This window comes from Curcuma longa, chromosome 6, assembly GCF_044706935.1.
Source record: "Curcuma longa cultivar G26 ecotype Majalengka, Jawa Barat chromosome 6, ITB_CL_G26_1.1, whole genome shotgun sequence".
Lineage (NCBI taxonomy): Eukaryota > Viridiplantae > Streptophyta > Magnoliopsida > Zingiberales > Zingiberaceae > Curcuma > Curcuma longa.
Window position 1 is genome coordinate 1,397,203 of NC_133866.1, and position 19,138 is coordinate 1,416,340.

Below are 19,138 nucleotides of genomic sequence, written 5' to 3' on the forward strand. Positions count from 1 at the left end.
TAAATCTTGTTATTTCTTAGTTATAAAATTTGGCTCTCAGTTCTTTTATCAAATACAATTATAAATAATACCACCGTTTTTTCTTTGACACTGGTATTTCTAGTTTCTTTCTTACCTCATCTATTTTGCTTGTGCAGGTTCACTGGCAAGAAACTCTTCGAGGTCAAGTTGCTGGAATACTAACTAGTCATAGAGTTCTAATCTGTTCGGCTGATCTGGATATTCTATCTAGCAGTTCAGCCAAATTTGATAGAGGATTTCCATCAATATCCTTTTAATCTGAAGCCTTCATTATCTTTGAACTTGGTATTTATTATCTACATTCTTTAGGTTTTGTTAGTACCTTAACATCATTGTACTTCCGGTCCCTTCTATGGGTTGGTCCAGCGCTTCTCTTTTCAAGCACTACTGCAGTTAGTGTTCTCGGATGGGATAGCAAAGTCCGAACTATTATTTCAATTAGTATGCCTTATTCTGGTGAGTTGTTTTAATTTGTAGGTACATAACAATTTTTTTCAGTCTTGTTTAGTTATTAGGCAATTTTATCCATCTTCTCTTAGATTGCACATTAAAACAGTCAAAAGTGTAGTGTGTACAGAAGATAAGCGTGTAGAGCATAAAAAGTTCATTTTTGAACACAAAGTTTTCCCTAATTTAAAATGGATTCATTGCAAGAGATTTGTTTTTATTTAGTTCCATTGGTTGATGTTTTGCTTTTTGTTATTTTGGTGAAAACAGCTTTAGAATTACTTAACCTTAGGGTAACAGTTTGAATGGCAGAAGATTACTAATTGGTAACTTATATGACAAGTGATGCTAATACCTTTCCATAAAAGTTCAAATTTGCTTTATTGATCTAGTTTACAACAACAACAATCAAGTCTTATCCTACTAGGTAGGGTTGATTATATGGATTCTTTTACATCATTAGACTCTATCTCCGACTATATTATCATCTATACTTAAATAAATTTTATTTTATTTTATTATTGCTAACCAAGTTTTTTTAGGTTTTCTCTTCCTCATTTGATGTGCATATTTGTTATAGTTTCACATCACTAGACTTGAACATTTATTGGTCGTCTAAGTATATATTTGTGTCATCTTAAACGTGTTTCTCGGAGTTTTTCCTCAATAGATGCAACTTCGACTTTCTTTCTAATGTTCTCATTTCTTATTTTGCCTATTCTTATATGTTCACACATCTACTTTAACATCCTCATCTTTGTAATTCTCATCTTTTGCTCATATGCTTGAATCATAGTCTAACATTCAACATCATATAACATAGTAGGTTTAACCGCCGTTTTAGAGAACTTCCTTTTAAGTTTTAGAGGTACTTTACAATCACATAAAACATCCGATGCTCTTTTCTATTTCAATCATCCTGCTTGTATTTTAGGTAAGACATCTTTCAACTCCTCCATTGTCTTACAAAAATAATTCTAAATACTTAAAGCTTTCAGTTCCAGATAATTCGTCATCTCCTATCTTAACAATTGTCTCATTACGTTTAATATTACTAAAGTTAAATTTCATATATTCTACCTTTACTCCATTAAATTTAAAATCTTTCATTTCTAGTGTTTTCAATTAAGATTTAGCATTTACTCCTTTATGTGTCTCATTTACTAAAATAATATCATCTACAAATAACATGCACCACGATATTGTATCTTGAATGTGTCTAGTGAGTTCGTACATGATTAGTATAAAAAGATAAAGATTTAAAGCTGATCCTTGATGTAATCCTATCTCTATTGTAAATGCTTCAGTTAATCCGTCTGAAGTCTTCACTCTGGTCGTTACATCCTTATACATATCGTTAATTAGTTCAATATGACAAGTGATGCTACTACCTTTCCATAAAAGTTCAAATATGCTTTATTAATCTAGTTTATGCCCTCAAATTTAAAGTGAACTGATTTGACAAAGTCATAAGTCTGGTTATTATTAGAATGTAATGCTCCAAGAGGAACTTTCCTATCATAGTAATTTCTATAATTAACAAAATTTGATGACTTTTTAAAATTGTTTTTTGATAGTTTTCCCCTATATGTTGTGGAGGCAACCTGTTTGCACCCAACGACTTGCAAGTACAAATAATTATACACATGATTGAATATGGATTCAAGCTTGTTGTACCATATAAATCACACCATATAAACAAAGTTTTAAAGATTAAGCTTCACAAAAGCAATATTAAATAGATTTTGACATTTTTAAAAGTGTAAATTATTTTCACCACTTTAAATTTAAGCCAAAAATCAACTCAAGGAAAATAATAAGAAGGTTCACTTATTAGAAAGATTACAACATCCATGTATCACAAGAGATAAATTCCATCAACAAGAAATGAAAAAAAAATGCTGGAATCATCTAGGTTATCTTTGAGTGACAATACAACATCGACAACCGCGAGGGAGCTAAGGACTTGTTTCAGGTTGCAAATCTTGGGTATGAGCATAATTATGCCCACTAGGTGTGCATTGGAGACAAAATAATACATGAATGAATAGCTTGTGAAGAGCTCAATAGATAAAGGAGAATAGCTTGTGAATCACTTTTATGCTAACCACCTTCCTTTGCTAAGAGGAATTATCTCCCTTTGATGTTTCCCTCAGTGTTGATTTTCTTTGCTCTTAGCCATTGCATTGTTTGTCCTTTGCATCATTCCTTGGGTTGGATACTATGACCATTCTCAAGCGTAACAAGTTTAGCCATCCCAAGCACCTGCAAATTCATCCCTAAGAGGCTATCAGCCAAATCTAGACATTCCATTCTTTTCTTGGTCCGTGTTCGATTCAGTGATCATTTCAACCACAATCTAGACATCCCATTATTTTCGTTCAACCATGCTCGATTCAATGAACAGTGCACCATTTTGAATTTCGGATTTCTTCGACACTACTTCAATGCCTCTAATTCTGTGACTTGTCCTACCATTTTTGGGTTCTTAATCATTACCGCAAAAAACTTAAACGAAAAAGAATTATGCTTCCTCAGTCATTACTATTTGAGTATGTTTCATAGGCTAAAGTTCGTGTGAGCACTTCATTACTCTAGTGGTCGAGATTCTTGAATCTACTAGAGTTGTCTTGTGGACTTTACTCATTATCTTCAGCCCTTTTAGCTACATTTTTCCTTCTCCAAATTAACAACCATCTTAGTCATCTTGCTTTTTACCATTTGAAACAAATGCTTCCTAGTTCATCTAGTCTTCAATCCCTTGATTGTGAGCCTTGCAAGTTAGGTAAAGATACCGAGTCCTTTTCTTTAGACATGATCATAAATGTGGTTTCGCATAGGATGCTCTTAATCATTCAAATATCTAGGGCCTATGTTGTATCTGTTGTACTTTTGGTTTGAAATATTTTGTGACCTTTATCAATGATTATTTTTTTGGATGACTTAGTTGTTTTCTAATAAAAGAATATTTTTGGTGTTTTTTATTTTTATTTTTATATTGAAGGGGAGCCTTAGTGCAACGGTAAAGTTGCTGCCGTGTGACCTGGAAGTTATAGGTTCGAGTCTCGAAAATAATCTCTTGCAAAGTAGGGTAAAACTGCGTACAATATACCTTTCCCTAGGATCCCGTATTGACGGGAGCTTCGTGCACCGGACTGCTCCTTTATATTGAAGTTAAAAATAAGTTTGACATTTGTATTAAGGTTTTACGTAGTGATAATGCTTAGGAAGACTTCTGTCTCCTACTCCTTTCAATTGTTCTTATTGGGTAAGCTATTCTCATCAATCTTTAATTTTTTACACACATTAGCAAAATGATGTAATAAGATAGAAGAATCTGTTGGGACCGATGATGTTACTAGAGGGGGGGGGGGGGGGTAAATAGTGATTCATGATTCTTTCTTGGTTCTTGATCATCATGCTTGTCTACAATGTGTTAACACATAGCGGAAAATATAGAAATAAAACACAATGTAAAACACATGCACAACAAATCAATTTGCGTGGTTCGGAATCCCCCGACTCCTATTGCCTACTCCTAACGATACTTCATTAATTTTCTTCTTCTCGGACATCTTCTAAAGGTGGAGAAATCTTACACACCTATTCTTATACAAGCAACATAAACAAAATACAAAGATAATGAAAAACAAAATACAAAGAAATACGAAATATAATGTAAATAACAATTTACACAAGTGATCTTTGCTTATTATTTGATGCTTTGGATTGCTTTCTAAAGATCTGGAATGCAGTAGTAATTTCCCTTCGATGTCTTTAAGAATTGGCATTAAAATTTTCCACGAAAACCCTCCTTTTATAGCCTTCAAGTAATAATTGATTGATATTGCCCATCAATCGATTGCTACACTGAATTCAAACGTTGCATCTGCAGAACGACTCGTTCCAACTTAACTTTGACCATAACAGTTGACTGTTAGTGTTCATCAATCGATTGATCCCAATTAGTCAAGTGTAATAGTAAACATTTTGCTTACTTCAACAGTAGAGACAATCAATTAATGCCCATGAATAGTTAACAATCAATTGAGTTGAGTAGTCGAGTTTTAGACATTCTCTTTGTTGCAATAGTGATAACAGTCAACTATTCCACACTAGCAATCCATTAATTGACATCAATCGAGTTAATCAGTTGAGTTCTAAATATTCTATTTGCTGCAATAGCACCATCAATCGATTGTTCAAATTTAGTAGTTGATTGATCTATAACAAACTCCCATAAGGCTATTGCTACTAACTAGTAGTCGATTGATACCTTTATGTTAATCTTATCAAGATGGAATTCTCGTCTTGCTTAGTATTCGATTTGACCTCAACTTATTAGGGTTTTCTTTGCCCAACAATTGGTTAACTTTGACTTGTCGGGATTTCTTGTTATCTAGCATCCAATTAATCTTGACTTACTAGGATTTCACCACTACCTAACATTTGATCAACTTTGACTTGCCAATACTTCACCATTGTCAAACATCATATCCTCCTTGACCTATTTAAACTTCCTTTCTCATGTCTGACATTCGGTCCTCCATGATCTATCAGGACTTCACTTCTTGTATATAACATCTGATTTTTTATGATTTGTTAGGATTTCTCTCATTGCCAAGTATTCAGACGATCTTAATTTACTTGGACTTCACATCTCATGCTAAATATCTAGTCCTTCGTGACCCACTTGGACTTCGCCTTTGCTAATTTTCTGTTGGACTTTCAACAGTCAAGTGTCTGGTTTTTCATGACCCACTTGAGCTTCCCCTTGCATGCCAACTCTTTGTTGGATTTTCAACCGCTAAGTGTCTGATCAATCTTGATCTATTTGGATTTTTTTCTTGCTAACTCTTTATTTGACTTCCGATTATTAAGTGTTTGGTCAATCATGATTCACTTGGACTTTTTCATTGTTAAGTATCCTATCAACCTTGACTATTTGACTTTTCTCAACCTTGACTATTTGACTTTTCACTTGACCATCCACATTCAAATCAATCTTGGTCAACCTAATCCGAGGTCGATTGTACCAACAATCTCCCTTTCTAATAAATTTTCCTTTTGCTTGATGGCTCACTCTCGTCAACAAACATATTGATCAAACTTCGAAACTCAACTCGAGTCAAGTCAAATTTGGTCGTTAACTTTAATCAGAGGTCAATTGCACCAACAAAATCAACATCTCATAAAGACCAGCCAGACTCTACTTTTGCATATGTATGTTCCCCCTTCTTTTAGTGGCGATGCTCTTTTCACTACATGTTATCTTATCAATTGTAAGCTATCATCTACTCTTGGTGGTTAAATTCCCTTCATTATCTTCTTTTTACAAGATGTTATATATTTTCATACAAGACCCTTTAGATGTACTTGGTTTCTCTATCTTGTAATTCTTGGTTGCGACGAGTTATTAGCATGGTTCATCAAGTGTAGTTTCATTGGTTATTCTTGCCTCAAATAAGTTAGTATTGTTACTCTTTTGAGTTGCATTAAGCTTTTATCTCTTTTAGTATGACATTTTTTGAGCCAACTCCCTTCTTTCCCTTTACATTATCTCTATCAAAGTTAGTGCAGGAAGTTCTCCTTGTTCTTGTTCCATTGTCCTTTCCAAACTCTCCAATGGAACTTTCCACATTTTTTGCTATTGAGGATTCATTGTTTGACTAGCCTCCCTTGTAGGTGTACAATTGATGACTGTGAGATGAAATTCTCTAACATGTCCTCAAGGCTCTTTAGATCTCTAATTACTAGTTTTTGTCGTCGATCCTTCTCTGATTTGATAAAGATACTTGAAAGTGCTGTACTTCATATCCACTTATATTATATTCTACACTTCAAATCACATAACTATGCCTTTTTATTTTCTTTATCCCTAAAGTCAATTTCTAGGAATGTCCATTAGGTTCTTTTAGAGTGGCAGACAGGATGGATGCTTTTGACTTGAATGACACTTGGGAATTGCTTCCTCTTCGTCCAGGGAAGTTTATACTGCGATATAGGTGAGTTTTCATGGCCAGATGTTCACATGACACTATCAACTTGTTGAAAGCTCAATTGGTTGCAAAATGATCCATACATATTTATAGTCTAGTTTACCTCTATATCTTCTTTCCAATGGCCAAGATCACTTCATTTGTCATCTGTTCTCTCTATGGTTGTTGTCTTTCACTTGTCTCTTCATCAATTCGATATCAAAAACATCTTTTTCATAGTGATCTCTTTGAGGAGGATTATATGGAACAACCTCTAGTGTTCATTGCTCATGGGGAGACTAGCCTTATCTGTAAGCTGAATAAGTGATTGAAGAGACTGAAATAAACTTTGAGACCTTAGTTTGGAAAGCTTAGTCTAACTTTTCTTTAGCGTGACATGACCAAAGTGTCGCATATCATTTGGAATTTTATTCCATCTCTTTGTCATGGAGATTTATTCTTCTTATTATCTATATGGATAAATTTTGAGACCGGAAAGATACAGTTTTAGTAGTTTCGATACTTTTTAAATATAAAATATAGTATAAGATTAATAATTATGTTATATTATAAGATTAAGAATAATTTGATTCAAATAATAATATATTTTATAAAATTAATTATGTTATATTTATTTATTTTTAATTTTTATGGAAAAAAATTCTTAGTCTAAAAAGGACAAGAAAAGAGATTCTTGTAAATTAGGGGGAATAAAAAGGAACGTAAGTAAACAAAAAATTAATAAATGAAAGAGAAAATGAAGAACAAATAAAATAAAGAAAAAAGGAAAAGGAGAACAAACTAGAGAAAGAGGAAAAAGGAAAAAATTAGTGAAAAGGAAAAGAATTAGTAGAGAAGAAAATAAATATGAAAGGGGAAAGTAATCAATTAGTAGGAAAGGAAAAGAAAAAAAAATAAAGCAAGAAGTGAAAAGGAAAAAAGAAACAAAGCAAAAAGGAAAAAGGAAAAAGGGGAAAAAATAGTAGGAAAGGAAAGTTATTAATAACAAATAAAATAAAATAAATAGAATCGAATTAAAAAAGAAAGGAGGAACAGAAACAAAAAAAGATGGCACCACAGGCTCTTTGCGAGTTGCAACGGCCTCATGACTAGGTGAGACAACCGCGAGTCCATCGCGACCTTGCTTGGTCGTTGCGAGGCCGAGCAGGCTTATGGCTAGGCGAGGCAGCCACAAGGCCATCACAACCTCTTGGAGGTGTTGCTCGAGTTTGCTAGAGTTTTGGCGAGAAGAAACTTCGCTTCGTTGTTCTGTCGTCGTTGATAAAATAAATAGAATCGAATTAAAAAAGAAAGGAGGAAGAGAAACAAAAAAAGATGGCACCACAGGCTCTTTGCAAGTTGCAACGGCTTCATGACTAGGTGAGACAGCCGTGAGGCGACCTTGCTTGGTCGTTGCGAGGCCGATGCAGGCTTATGGCTAGGCGAGGCAGCCGCAAGGCCATCACAACCTCTTGGAGGTGTTGCTCGAGTTTGCTAGAGTTTTGGCGAGAAGAAACTTCGCTTCGTTGTTCTGTCGTCGTTGGTAAAATTTTTGTCCTATTTTGCTCATTGGTTTTGTGCGGAATCCAGTGTCGTATTAGTTGGCAGATCGAACAACAAATTTTGTCCATCCCGACCAATATAGCACGAGAATTTAAACCTTGATATGGATTCTACCTCATCATCTCTTTGTTAGGAAGACTTATTCTTCTTATTGTCTATATGGATGATATTCTCATCACCTGCTTCCTTAGATTGGACGATTGAAAGATTATTTCCATTAACAGTTTCAAAGTAAAGAACCAAAGACTTGGGTGATCTCAAGTACTTCTTTGGCATAAAAGTTGCTTGCTTAGAGGAGGCATTTACATTTTTTAGTGCAAGTACACATCCAATATGCTTATAGAGGCTAGTATATTTGGGACTAAACCATTAGCCATTAGATGCTCTTTAGTAAATCCCAATGTTAGAATAGTATCATGACAAGGGGAGGCTAGTATATTTGGGACTAAACCATTGATCTTGTTAAATGTAGAAGGCTAGGCTAGTGGTAGGAAAACTCGATTATTTATAGTTACATACTTGGCATCTCATTTATTGTTAGTATAATAGTCACCCATGTCGTGGCCATTGGGTATTAAACCATAAGAATCCTATATGATACCTCAAAAAAATACTTCAAGGAAACTTATCCTATTTTGTCATCAATCTCCTCTCCAGATCGTGGGATACTTAGATGCATATTTGGTAAGCTCCCATAATGATCTGCATCGGGCTATTGTGGTCTCTTGGGAGGAAATCTGATTTCCTAGAATAACAAGTTACCATTATAATTTGATTGAGTGATACATCTGATTTCCTAGAATAACAAGTTACCATTATAATTTGATTGAGTGCTATTGTGGTCTCTTGGGAGGAAATCTGATTTATTAGAAGAGCAAGAAAGCTACCATTATAATTTGATTGAGTGTAGAGATAGAATAGCCTGAAACCAAGTCGGAATATATCCTAGTAATACTAATTTGGGTTAAATAGTTGATCACCATGTTGGAATATGCCCCTCGTAATGTTGATAAAATTCTATTTTGGCAGTCAACTGTTATCCACATGCCTTAAAACAATAAAGAGAACAAAGTAAATGGAGATTGATTATCATTTGATCATAGAGAAAGTGCAATCCAAGATCATTAATTTATTTGTTAGCTCTAATGATCAGCAAGGTTACTTTCTTACCAAATCTTTAAAGGGACCTAGAATAGAATTGAGTATATTTGTAAAAAATGAGTTTCTATAATATATTAAATTAGTTTGAGGGGGAGTGTTATGGACTAGTGTGAGAATATGTAAAGTTGTGAATGTGTACTTGTAATATTCTTTGTTCACTAATATATATGTAGATGGGGCTATTGAGATGTGTGCAAAATAATTTCCCTTACAATGTCAAATATTGCATAAAGAAATAATATAATCAGCAACAATCAAGTCTTATCCCACTAGGTGGGGTCGACTATATGGATCCTTTTACGCCATTGGTCTTTATCCGCTTTTATATCATCATTTATATTTAAATAAATTTTATCTTATTTTATTGTTACTAATCAAGTTTTTTTTTATTTTTCGCTTCATTTGATGTGCATATTTGTTATAGTTTCATATCGTCTAACTGGAGTATTTATTGGTCGTTTAAGTATATGTTTGTACCAGCTTAAATGTGTCTTTCGGAGTTTTCTCTCAATAGGTGCAACTTCGACTTTCTTTCTAATATTTTCATTTCTTATCCTGCCCATTTTTGTACGTCTGCACATCTACCTTAACATCCTCATTTATGTAACTCTTATCTTCTGTTTATGTGCTCGAGTCATAACACAATATTCAACTCCATATAACATAGTAGACCTAATCGTTATTTTATAAAATTTTCCTTTAAATTTTAGAAATACTTTACGACTATACAGAATACCTGATGTTTTCCTCCATTTCAACCATCCCGCTTGTATTCTATGGAAGACATCTCTCAATCCCTCCATTCTTTTGCAAAAATAATTCTAAGTACTTAAAACTTTACAATTCATCATCTCCTATCTTAATAATTGTCTAATTATGTTTAATATTACTAAATTTAAATTTCATATATTATGTTTTTACTCTACTAAGCCTATAACCTTTCACTTCTACTATTTCCTACTACAATTCGAGTTTAATATTTACTCATTCATGTGTTTCATTTACCAAAACAATATCATCTGCAAACAACATGCATTGCGACACCTTATCTTGGATGTGTCTAGTGAGTTTGTCCCTGATTAATATAAAAAGATGGGGACTTAGTGTTGATACTTGATGTAATTTTATCTTTATGGAAAACGTTTCGATTAATCCGCCTGAAGTCTTCACTCTTATCTTTACATCCTCATATATATTCTTAATTAGTTCAATATACGTTATATTAATATCTCTCTTTTCTAAAATTTTTCATATAATTTCTCTTGGGACTCTATCATAAGTTTTTTCTAGGTCGATGAATACCATATGTAAATTTTGGTTCTGTTCTTAATACTTTTCAAGTAATTGCTTAACAAGAGGTATAACTTCTATTGTCAACCTTCCAGGCATAAATCCCAATTGATTTTCGATCACTGTGGTCTTCTTTATCTTTTTTCTATTACTCATTTCTAATATGACTCATTAGTTTAATATCCCTATAGTTTGCATAATTTTGTACTTCTCTTTTATTCTTATATAAGAGAACTAGAGTACTTATCCTTCACTGATCAGATATTTTTTAATTTTTAATATTAAGTTAAATAACTTTGTAAGTCATTCAATACCTTGTTTCTCTAGACATTTCTATGCCTCTATCGGAATATCATTTGGTCCAACTGCTTTTCCATTTTGCATTTCATTTAAAGTTTATTCTATTTCTAAAGTTTGAATTTTATGATAAAAATTTAAATTTTTATATTCATTTGATTACTTAAATTACCTAAGTTAAGTTTGTTACCTAAATCTTTATTAAAAAATTGATGAAATCTCTTCCGTCGCTCTTTCATTTCCTTATCATTTACTAGTAGTCTATCGCATTCATCTTTAATACATTTTATTTTAATAAGATCTCTTTTCTTCTTTCTCACTTTACCTATTCTATAAATGTCTCTTTTTCTTTCTTTTGTATCAAATTTTCGATATAAATGTTCAAAAGTTTCATTCTTAGTTTCATTCATTGTTTTCTTTTTCTTGACTACTGTATATTTTTTTATTTTCCTCATTTTTACAAGTATAGACTGTTCATTTTTTCTTCACTTTCTCTTGTACTTTCTCATTCTACCATCAAAATTCTTTACTTAGTGGTGCATGTCTCTTTAACTCACCGAGTATACTCTTGGCTACTATTTTTAACTTTGATATTATCTTATCCTATGTCGTATTTGAGTCGCCATATATTTTTCCTAATATTTGTACTTTTATCTTCTCCTTAAATATGTTTTGTTTGTCATCCTTTAACTTTCATCACTTAATTTTAGGAGTTGTGTATATTTTTCTTATATTAATACTATGCTTTAGGTGTATATCCAATACTAGTAACTTATGTTGGGTAGTTACGTTTTCTCTAGGGATGGCGTTGCAATCTTTACAAATCTTTCTATCCTTTTCCTAACCATAAGAAAGTAAATTTGTGATTTATTATTTTCACTTTTGAATGTGATCAAGTATTTTTCTCTTTTCTTAAAAAATGTATTAACTAATATAAGATCATATGTTATCGTAAAATTCAATATAGTTTTCCTTTCTTTATTTCTTATTTTAAACTCATAACTCCCATGCACCCTATCATGTTCTTTATTTGTCACTCCTACATGCTCATTTAAATCTCCTATTAAATTATTTCGGTTAGCGGAATATTTTGTAATACTTCATCTAGATCGTCCCAAAATCTAGATTTAGTGTATTCATCTAACCCTATTTGAGGTGTATATATGCTAATTACATTAATAGTTTTTTTAACATCACTATCTTGAGAGTTATAATCCTATCATGGTCTTACTACTCCTACTGCTTCTTCCTTTAGCGAACTATCGACAAGTTTTACTCATTTTTGTGTACTATAACTTAAAATCCGAATTCTCTATCATCTTTGCCTTCTCTTTATCCATTTTGTCTTTTGTACACATAGAATATTAATTCTTCTTCTAATCATCGTATCTACTAATTTCATTGCTTTACCAGTGAGTGTTCGTAGATTTCATATTTGAAATCTTAGACAATTAGATTTCTTATAATATTTATTCTACACCCGAGTTCTCATAGAGATGCATCGATCCTTGCCAAAATGTTATAGTTGGACCTTACAATGCGTTCCTTACTGGAAACATCCTAGCATTAATATAATAATTTGATGGATCCAATTATTGAACATTTTAAAAGTCTACGTTGGCTGGCAATCTAATGTGCAGTCTTCGTCCTTTTTCAACCGGGCTTGGGACTGACTTTGGTGGATTTAAAATAAATAATATAAACAACTGAATAAAAATAGATAGAGGTCCCCTGTAGAATGTGCTTATTTGTTTACTATGATGAGTTCTAGGTAAGTTAACAGTATGTTGTTGGAATTCTCTTAAATAATGCACTTGTATTATTTGAGGATGGTTACAATACCAATAACAATACAGTAAAAAGGAAACATAGATGAAGCCCCAAACCAGTGTTTTTATCTTTGAAGCAATTTTATATATCTACTCAAGTTACACATGACTTATCCACCTTGTAATTTTTTTTATTTTAATAAATCCCCTTTAAGCTGTAACAGTTGTGAGCATGAATACTGTGTGGGGTTTCTTTCATCATGAATGTGCTAACCTAAAATTGCTGTTTATTTGGGTACGATAGATACACATATCACACAAGAAAAGTAGGAAATTCTGAATATGTCAACGAGATTAAGTAAAGCAACTTGAGGATTTAGCATAGAGTAGAGCACGAGATTAATGTTTTGAAATAAACTTTCTCCTAATTTAATTTCCATAACTCCTTAATTTTAGCTTGCACAATAACATAAATTCTAGTATGGGACCACATGATAATTTAACTCTATTAACCATTAAGTTATACCATTCATAGCTTTAAAATGCCATCTATAGCACTTTATAGGAATTAGGATAGCATGCTTATAACAACTTCACAAAGATGACTCTGAGATATTTTAGCATTTAAACAAGAGAAAAGCCAAGGTATTTTACCCTATGGCATCCCCTCTCTCTTAGCTATTTGTCTATACCTTTACAAGCTTTAAAAATATCATTTTAGTCCCTTTTATAATTAAAACATCACTTTTTGTTTCTTTACCAATAAGAAATTTTTTAAGCCATTCATGCACGAGGATTGTAAGTAAAAGAGTCCAAGAGGAGAACTGCCCACCCCATTGTAGGACTATGTTGCCAACTCAAGAAGCTTCTAAGAAACATCCTAAATACCTTTAAGGAGTAAACCTAAGAAAAGCATATTATCCTAGATTTAAAATTATGATTCTAGGCAAATTAATTTTAATTGTTGAGCTGAAAAACACTTTGCACGATTTCAACAAATTAAAGGATTTGAGTCATGAACTAGCCTCCTAAGATGAGATTCAAAATTTTATACGAAAAGGCTCATCAAATAAGTGCACAATAAATATTAACAACACTGCATTGTCTTAGAACTAACCAATAAGAGGGATCAACAAAAGGTGTAATACCAGAGAAAATTAAGCTTCCTGAGTTACAAAGGGATGCTGGAATTTCCAGCATGTTACTGCCCCTACCAACAAACAACCCCCAAAACATTCAAAATCACAGTGATTATCTGTCAAATACCCAATATAGCAAGGTAAGGCTCAAAGATACTCCTTGGACCCTGAAATTCTAATGAAATAGGATAAAGAGTCAAGAACTTTATCTAACATTGTAGAAGTCTCTCAATGATTGTTGTCCTTTGTCCTTCAACTCCAAAAGTGAGAGCAACCAGTTCTTGGGGAAGAGGAGATCAAGGAGAAAAGGATGGAGAGGAGATGGTCTTGGTCAATTCCTTGGGAAGGACTTGTTCAAGGTAGAAGGTGATGGTGAGAACCTAGGGGAAGGGTTCGGCTAAGATTGGTGCACACATGAGATGAGAAAGAGCCGAAGTGATTGGCTAACAAAAATAAACCCTTGACTTGAAAATAAAATTCACTAGACTTTCAAATTTGGTTCAACCTAAACTTAACAAGTTGGGCTCCAAATTGAGCCAAACTTGAGTCAAATGAAAGCTAACTTGATACCTGAACATATGGTTCAAAATTAATCACCAAAAACCAACTAGACCAGCTTTTTAACAATGTAAGATTTTGGAAAGTGATAAAACCATTAATGAAATCAAATAAATTATAAATAATAATTATTTTTTTTTTTGGGGGGGGGGGGGGGGGGGGGGGGGGGGGGGGGAATTAGGAATATTACATAGAATCTGAAACAAACATCGATTTGCTAAATTATCATTTTATGAATAACTCCAAAAATTTCTTTTCTGGACTGTGTGCTAAAATTGTTCAATGTTTTGACATGGTTCCTTTCCTTGTTTTGTGTGTTTAAATTGATTTCAGAACTACTTCTGACAATGATCTATTTTCTTCTATGGATAACTGATGTTAATTTAAGTGGAAAATTTGACTAGGTTGTCTTTTTAATTGACTAACATTTGTTAAAACTGCAAAGACTATATGCAGCTCATTAGGTTATTGAAGGAAAAACAGTTGTATGTTGAACTGTTTGGGGTCACATATTCCGCCATTAACTTTCACATTTGGCGTTATTTTTGGAACTGTTTAAATTGATTGGCTAATTGCTTATCCCCCAAAACCCCAAAACTCGAACAGTTCGAAAACTAACCAATTTATATTGACATTCTTAACAGTAACAATCTTATCTTACAACAATTATGATTGTGGTCCATGTCCATGAGATTTTTTTTAAGCATAATTTTATGTTGGTTGTTGCCTCCTACTGTAACTCCACCTTTCTCATTGAGGCTTAGGTTTGGCAAAGATAGTGTCAAAAGTTTCTTATAAATACTACAGAAAGATGCCAGCTGCAACTCTCATGAATCTTTGATTTCATATTTTAGTGTTTTGCTAAACTGTTTTTTACTGTTGCAATCCTGTACCATGGAAGTTTTGCATTTCTAATTGTTCCCGCTTTTTTCTCTGTTACTTACTTTTTTCATCTTGATGCAGTCTTAATTGGTGCTCTGAATGATCGCATACTGCTTGTAAATCCTACAGAGATAAATCCTAGGCAGAAAAAGGGTGTTGAAATACGTAGTTGTCTTGTAGGGCTACTTGAGCCCCTTCTAATTGGATTTGCTACCATGCAGCAACACTTTGAGCAGAAGCTTGATCTTGCTGAGGTCTTATATCAAATATCCACAAGGTGCCTCTTCTATGCTTTATATATTGTTATTCACGTAAACAAAATTATCTGTGTTATCAAATTTATTCAGATTTGTTTGTTTGAAAATGGGATATGTGCTTGGTCTACAATGCTTTAACCATTCTTAATGCGAATTATACTTGTTTGCTTTGTTGGTTGCATGATTTTGCAGGTTTGACAGTTTGCGTATTACTCCAAGGTCTCTGGATATTTTGGCTAAAGGCTCTCCTGTCTGTGGTGATCTTGCCGTTTCTTTATCCCAAGCAGGTCCCCAGTTTACACAGGTATCCTCTTTTTATTGTTTGTGATTCAACTTTTCTGTATAAGCTATTGCATCTAATACTTTCATTATACAATAGGAGCTGCGTAGTAGTTATGCAACCAAAGCTCTTCGCTTTTCTACTGCACTGTCAGTTCTGAAGGATGAATTTCTTAGATCGAGAGATTATCCTCAGTGTCCTCCCACTTCTTATCTATTCCATCGGTTTCGGCAGTTGGGATATGCCTGTATCAAGTATGTTGATCACATCTAAGCTCACTAGTTTTATTCTTCAATTATCTTACTGCAGATAAATTTTTGTGCTAATTTTAGATTTTACTACTTTTACAACTTTAATTGATGCAGGATACTTTTAATATTTGATAGGTATTTGATAATTTAATCTGTTTACGTTCTTACATTTTTTATACATCTATCTTAAAAATGTCCTAACTGAGCTCTGCTGGAGGATGTAATTTAAACTTTTTAATTGGAATAACACAGGATGAAACATAGTTAACCTAACTAGATTTCTTACCCTAAGTTAACCAAGCTAGATTTCTTCCCCATCTAGGAGTTGATTTTCTCAGGTTAATAAAGCATACTTGATAAGTGCTTCGTTTTTCAATCGCTTAGTGTCCTCTGTAACATGTGAAAGAGCTGTCCTTAATTCATTCAGCTCCTATGTTCTTATTTCGTAGCAATAGCATCATAATACCACTGAATTGGTTTTTGATGCTAGGGTCTAGTAAAATGGATTGCTAAACGGAGACACAATGCCATGGTTTAGCTTCCATCCAAGCTTGTCAGAATTAAGATCCTATCTTGGAATGAGAAGATGTCCATAGCTTTTTAGATTGTAGGATTGACGTGTAGGGTAATAAGGTCACTTTAGAACTATATTGATATTTATAATTTATCACATCTTGACTTTCAATATGTAGTATTGATATGAATATTTCAAACTCATGCTTCCTATATCATGAGGTATAAATACTGTAAAATAATACAATAGATTTTTTATTTTATTATAAGGAACAAGATCCTATTTATACATCAATATAGGGACCTATTCTAGGAGACCTATTTTATATAAAAATATATATTTTTATATAGGAATATTCCTAAATATTTAACACTCCCCCTCAAGCTGGAGAATATAAATCATATGCACCCAGCTTGTTACATATGTAGTCAATTCAAGGGTCTCTCAGTGATAGTGAATATATCTGCTAGTTGATCAAGTGAGTTAACAAAACTAGTAGATATTTCATCAGATATGACTTTCTCTTTGACAAAGTGGCAGTCGACTTCAATATGCTTTGTTCTCTTATGAAAAACTAGATTCGAGACGATATGCATGGCGGCTTGGTTGTCACATATAAGTGACATTTGTGTAACCTCTCCAAATCTTAGCTCTTGAAGCAACTGTTTGAGCCATATAAGCTCTTGACTGGCTATGACCATAGCTCGATATTCTGCCTCTGCACTGGATCTTGCCACAACATTCTGCTTTTTGCTTTTCCAAAAAACAAGATTATCTCCGACAAATATATAAAACCCAGAAGTAGATTTTCTATCAATGGGAGATCCTACCCAATCTGCATCAGAATATCCTACGACTCGAGTATGCCCTTTATCTTCATACAAAAGATCCTTTCCTGGAGCGCCTTTGATATATTGAATAATGCGAGTCACAGTATCCCAATGTTCCTTGCGTAGAGAGTTAAGAAACTAACTTACTATACTTACTGCAAATGAGATATCCAGACGAATAACAGTAAGGTAGCTTAGTCTCCCTACTAATCGCCTATATCGTTCAGGATCTGGAAGAGACTCCTCCTAATTTGGCATGAGCTTGACATTAGGATCCATGGGGATGTCAACTATTTTTGAGTTTAACATGTCTGTTTTTTCTAGAATATCCATTGCATACTTTCTTTGGGATATGATAATCCCATTTTTGGACTGTGCTACTTTTATCCCCAAAAATATTTGAGTTTGCCGAGATCTTTTATTTGGAAATGTTTGAAAAGATGCTGTTTCACCTGTGAAATTCTGAGATGATCACTACCTGTGATAATAATATCATCAACATAAACTACTAAGTAGATGCAATTAGTAGATGAGTGACGATAAAAGACAGAATGGTCAGCCTCACTCTGAGTCATGCCAAACTGTTGAATTACAGTACTAAATCTACCGAACCATGCTCTGGGAGATTGCTTGAGGCCATATAAAGATTTCCACAGGCGACATACAAGACCAGAAGACTCCTCCTAAGCAACAAAACATGAAGGTTGTTCCATGTAGACTTCCTCGAGCAGGTCACCATGTAAGAAAGCATTTTGATGTCCAACTGATAAAAAAGCCAATGTTGAAGTTGATGAGGAATCCCGAGGTGATGAAGAAAGCACAGATCGAGGTGAGGGAGGCACTGAAAGGCAAGGCAAGAGTAGAAGACGACGACATGGAGAAGTTGAGCTACTTGAAGATGGTGATCAAGGAGACACTGAGGCTGCACACACCGATCACACTGCTGCTGCCGAGGGTGGCAAAGCATAGCTGCGAGGTGATGAGATTCAAGATTCCGGAAGGGAGCAGAGTTCTGATCAACGCGTGGGCCATGGGGAGGGACCCGGAGTACTGGGAGTACGCAGATAGCTTTTGGCCGGAGAGGATCGCCGGGAGTGAGACGGACTACAAGGGGACGTACCTTGAGTACTTGTCGTTCGGCAGCGGGAGGAGGATATGTCCGGGATATCAGTTCGCCATGGCCACCATGGAGTTGGCGTTGGCGTAGATGCTCCTTTGCTTCGATTGGGAGATGCTGGTGTGCAATGTGGCGAGGAAGAGGAGTGACGACGCTGTGGGGAAAAAAAGGGGTTCCTGCTCCTCTTGCTTCTCCGATGTCGATCAGCGGAAGAGGCTGCTGTACAGAGTGCGGCGATGTTGGCTCCACCGACTACTCCAATGAACCCTGTCGCTTAGCTGCAGGTGCGATCCTTACTGGATTCGATGCCGACGAGGTTGTAGAGGTAGAGGGTGGCGCTCCTTCAGCTTCCACTTCACAGTTACCACCAAATCCGACCCCATCGTCTTCCTATAACGACTTTCTGAAATGGTATGAGAATCGAAAGGCTTCTGATTCCCTTGTTGCCGTTGCACTCACTGGTAATTCCTTTGCTGGCATATCTCGCTCTTCGAGTTCTTGGGTTCTTGATTCCGGAGCTACCGATCATATCACTGGTAATAAATCTCTTTTTTCTTCTCTCTCTACTTCTGGTTATTTACCCTTTGTCACCATGGTAAATGATTCTCAAATTCAGTCTCAGGGTGCCGTACAGAGTGTGGTGATGTTGGCTCCACCGACTACTCCAACGAACCCTATTGCTCAGCTGCAGGTGCGATCCTTACTAGATCCGATGCCGACGAGGCTGTAGAGGCAGAGGGTGGTGTTGCTGCTCACGGAGGAGACGCTGCGATTTCTCCTGTGC

At 34.5% G+C, this 19,138-nt stretch overlaps 1 protein-coding gene across 2 annotated transcripts in view; it reads left to right on the forward strand.

The window, feature by feature from the left end:
• The window catches only part of LOC141830676 (uncharacterized), a 65,464-nt gene that overhangs the window by 40,765 nt on the left and 5,561 nt on the right, over positions 1 to 19,138 (forward strand). For both annotated transcript variants that reach the window (XM_074718095.1, XM_074718096.1), the window contains 5 exons: positions 138 to 266; positions 360 to 477; positions 15,187 to 15,382; positions 15,555 to 15,666; positions 15,742 to 15,896. In XM_074718095.1, the coding sequence (XP_074574196.1) occupies positions 138 to 266; positions 360 to 477; positions 15,187 to 15,382; positions 15,555 to 15,666; positions 15,742 to 15,896 (710 nt within the window). The remainder of the gene's footprint in view (positions 1 to 137; positions 267 to 359; positions 478 to 15,186; positions 15,383 to 15,554; positions 15,667 to 15,741; positions 15,897 to 19,138) is intronic.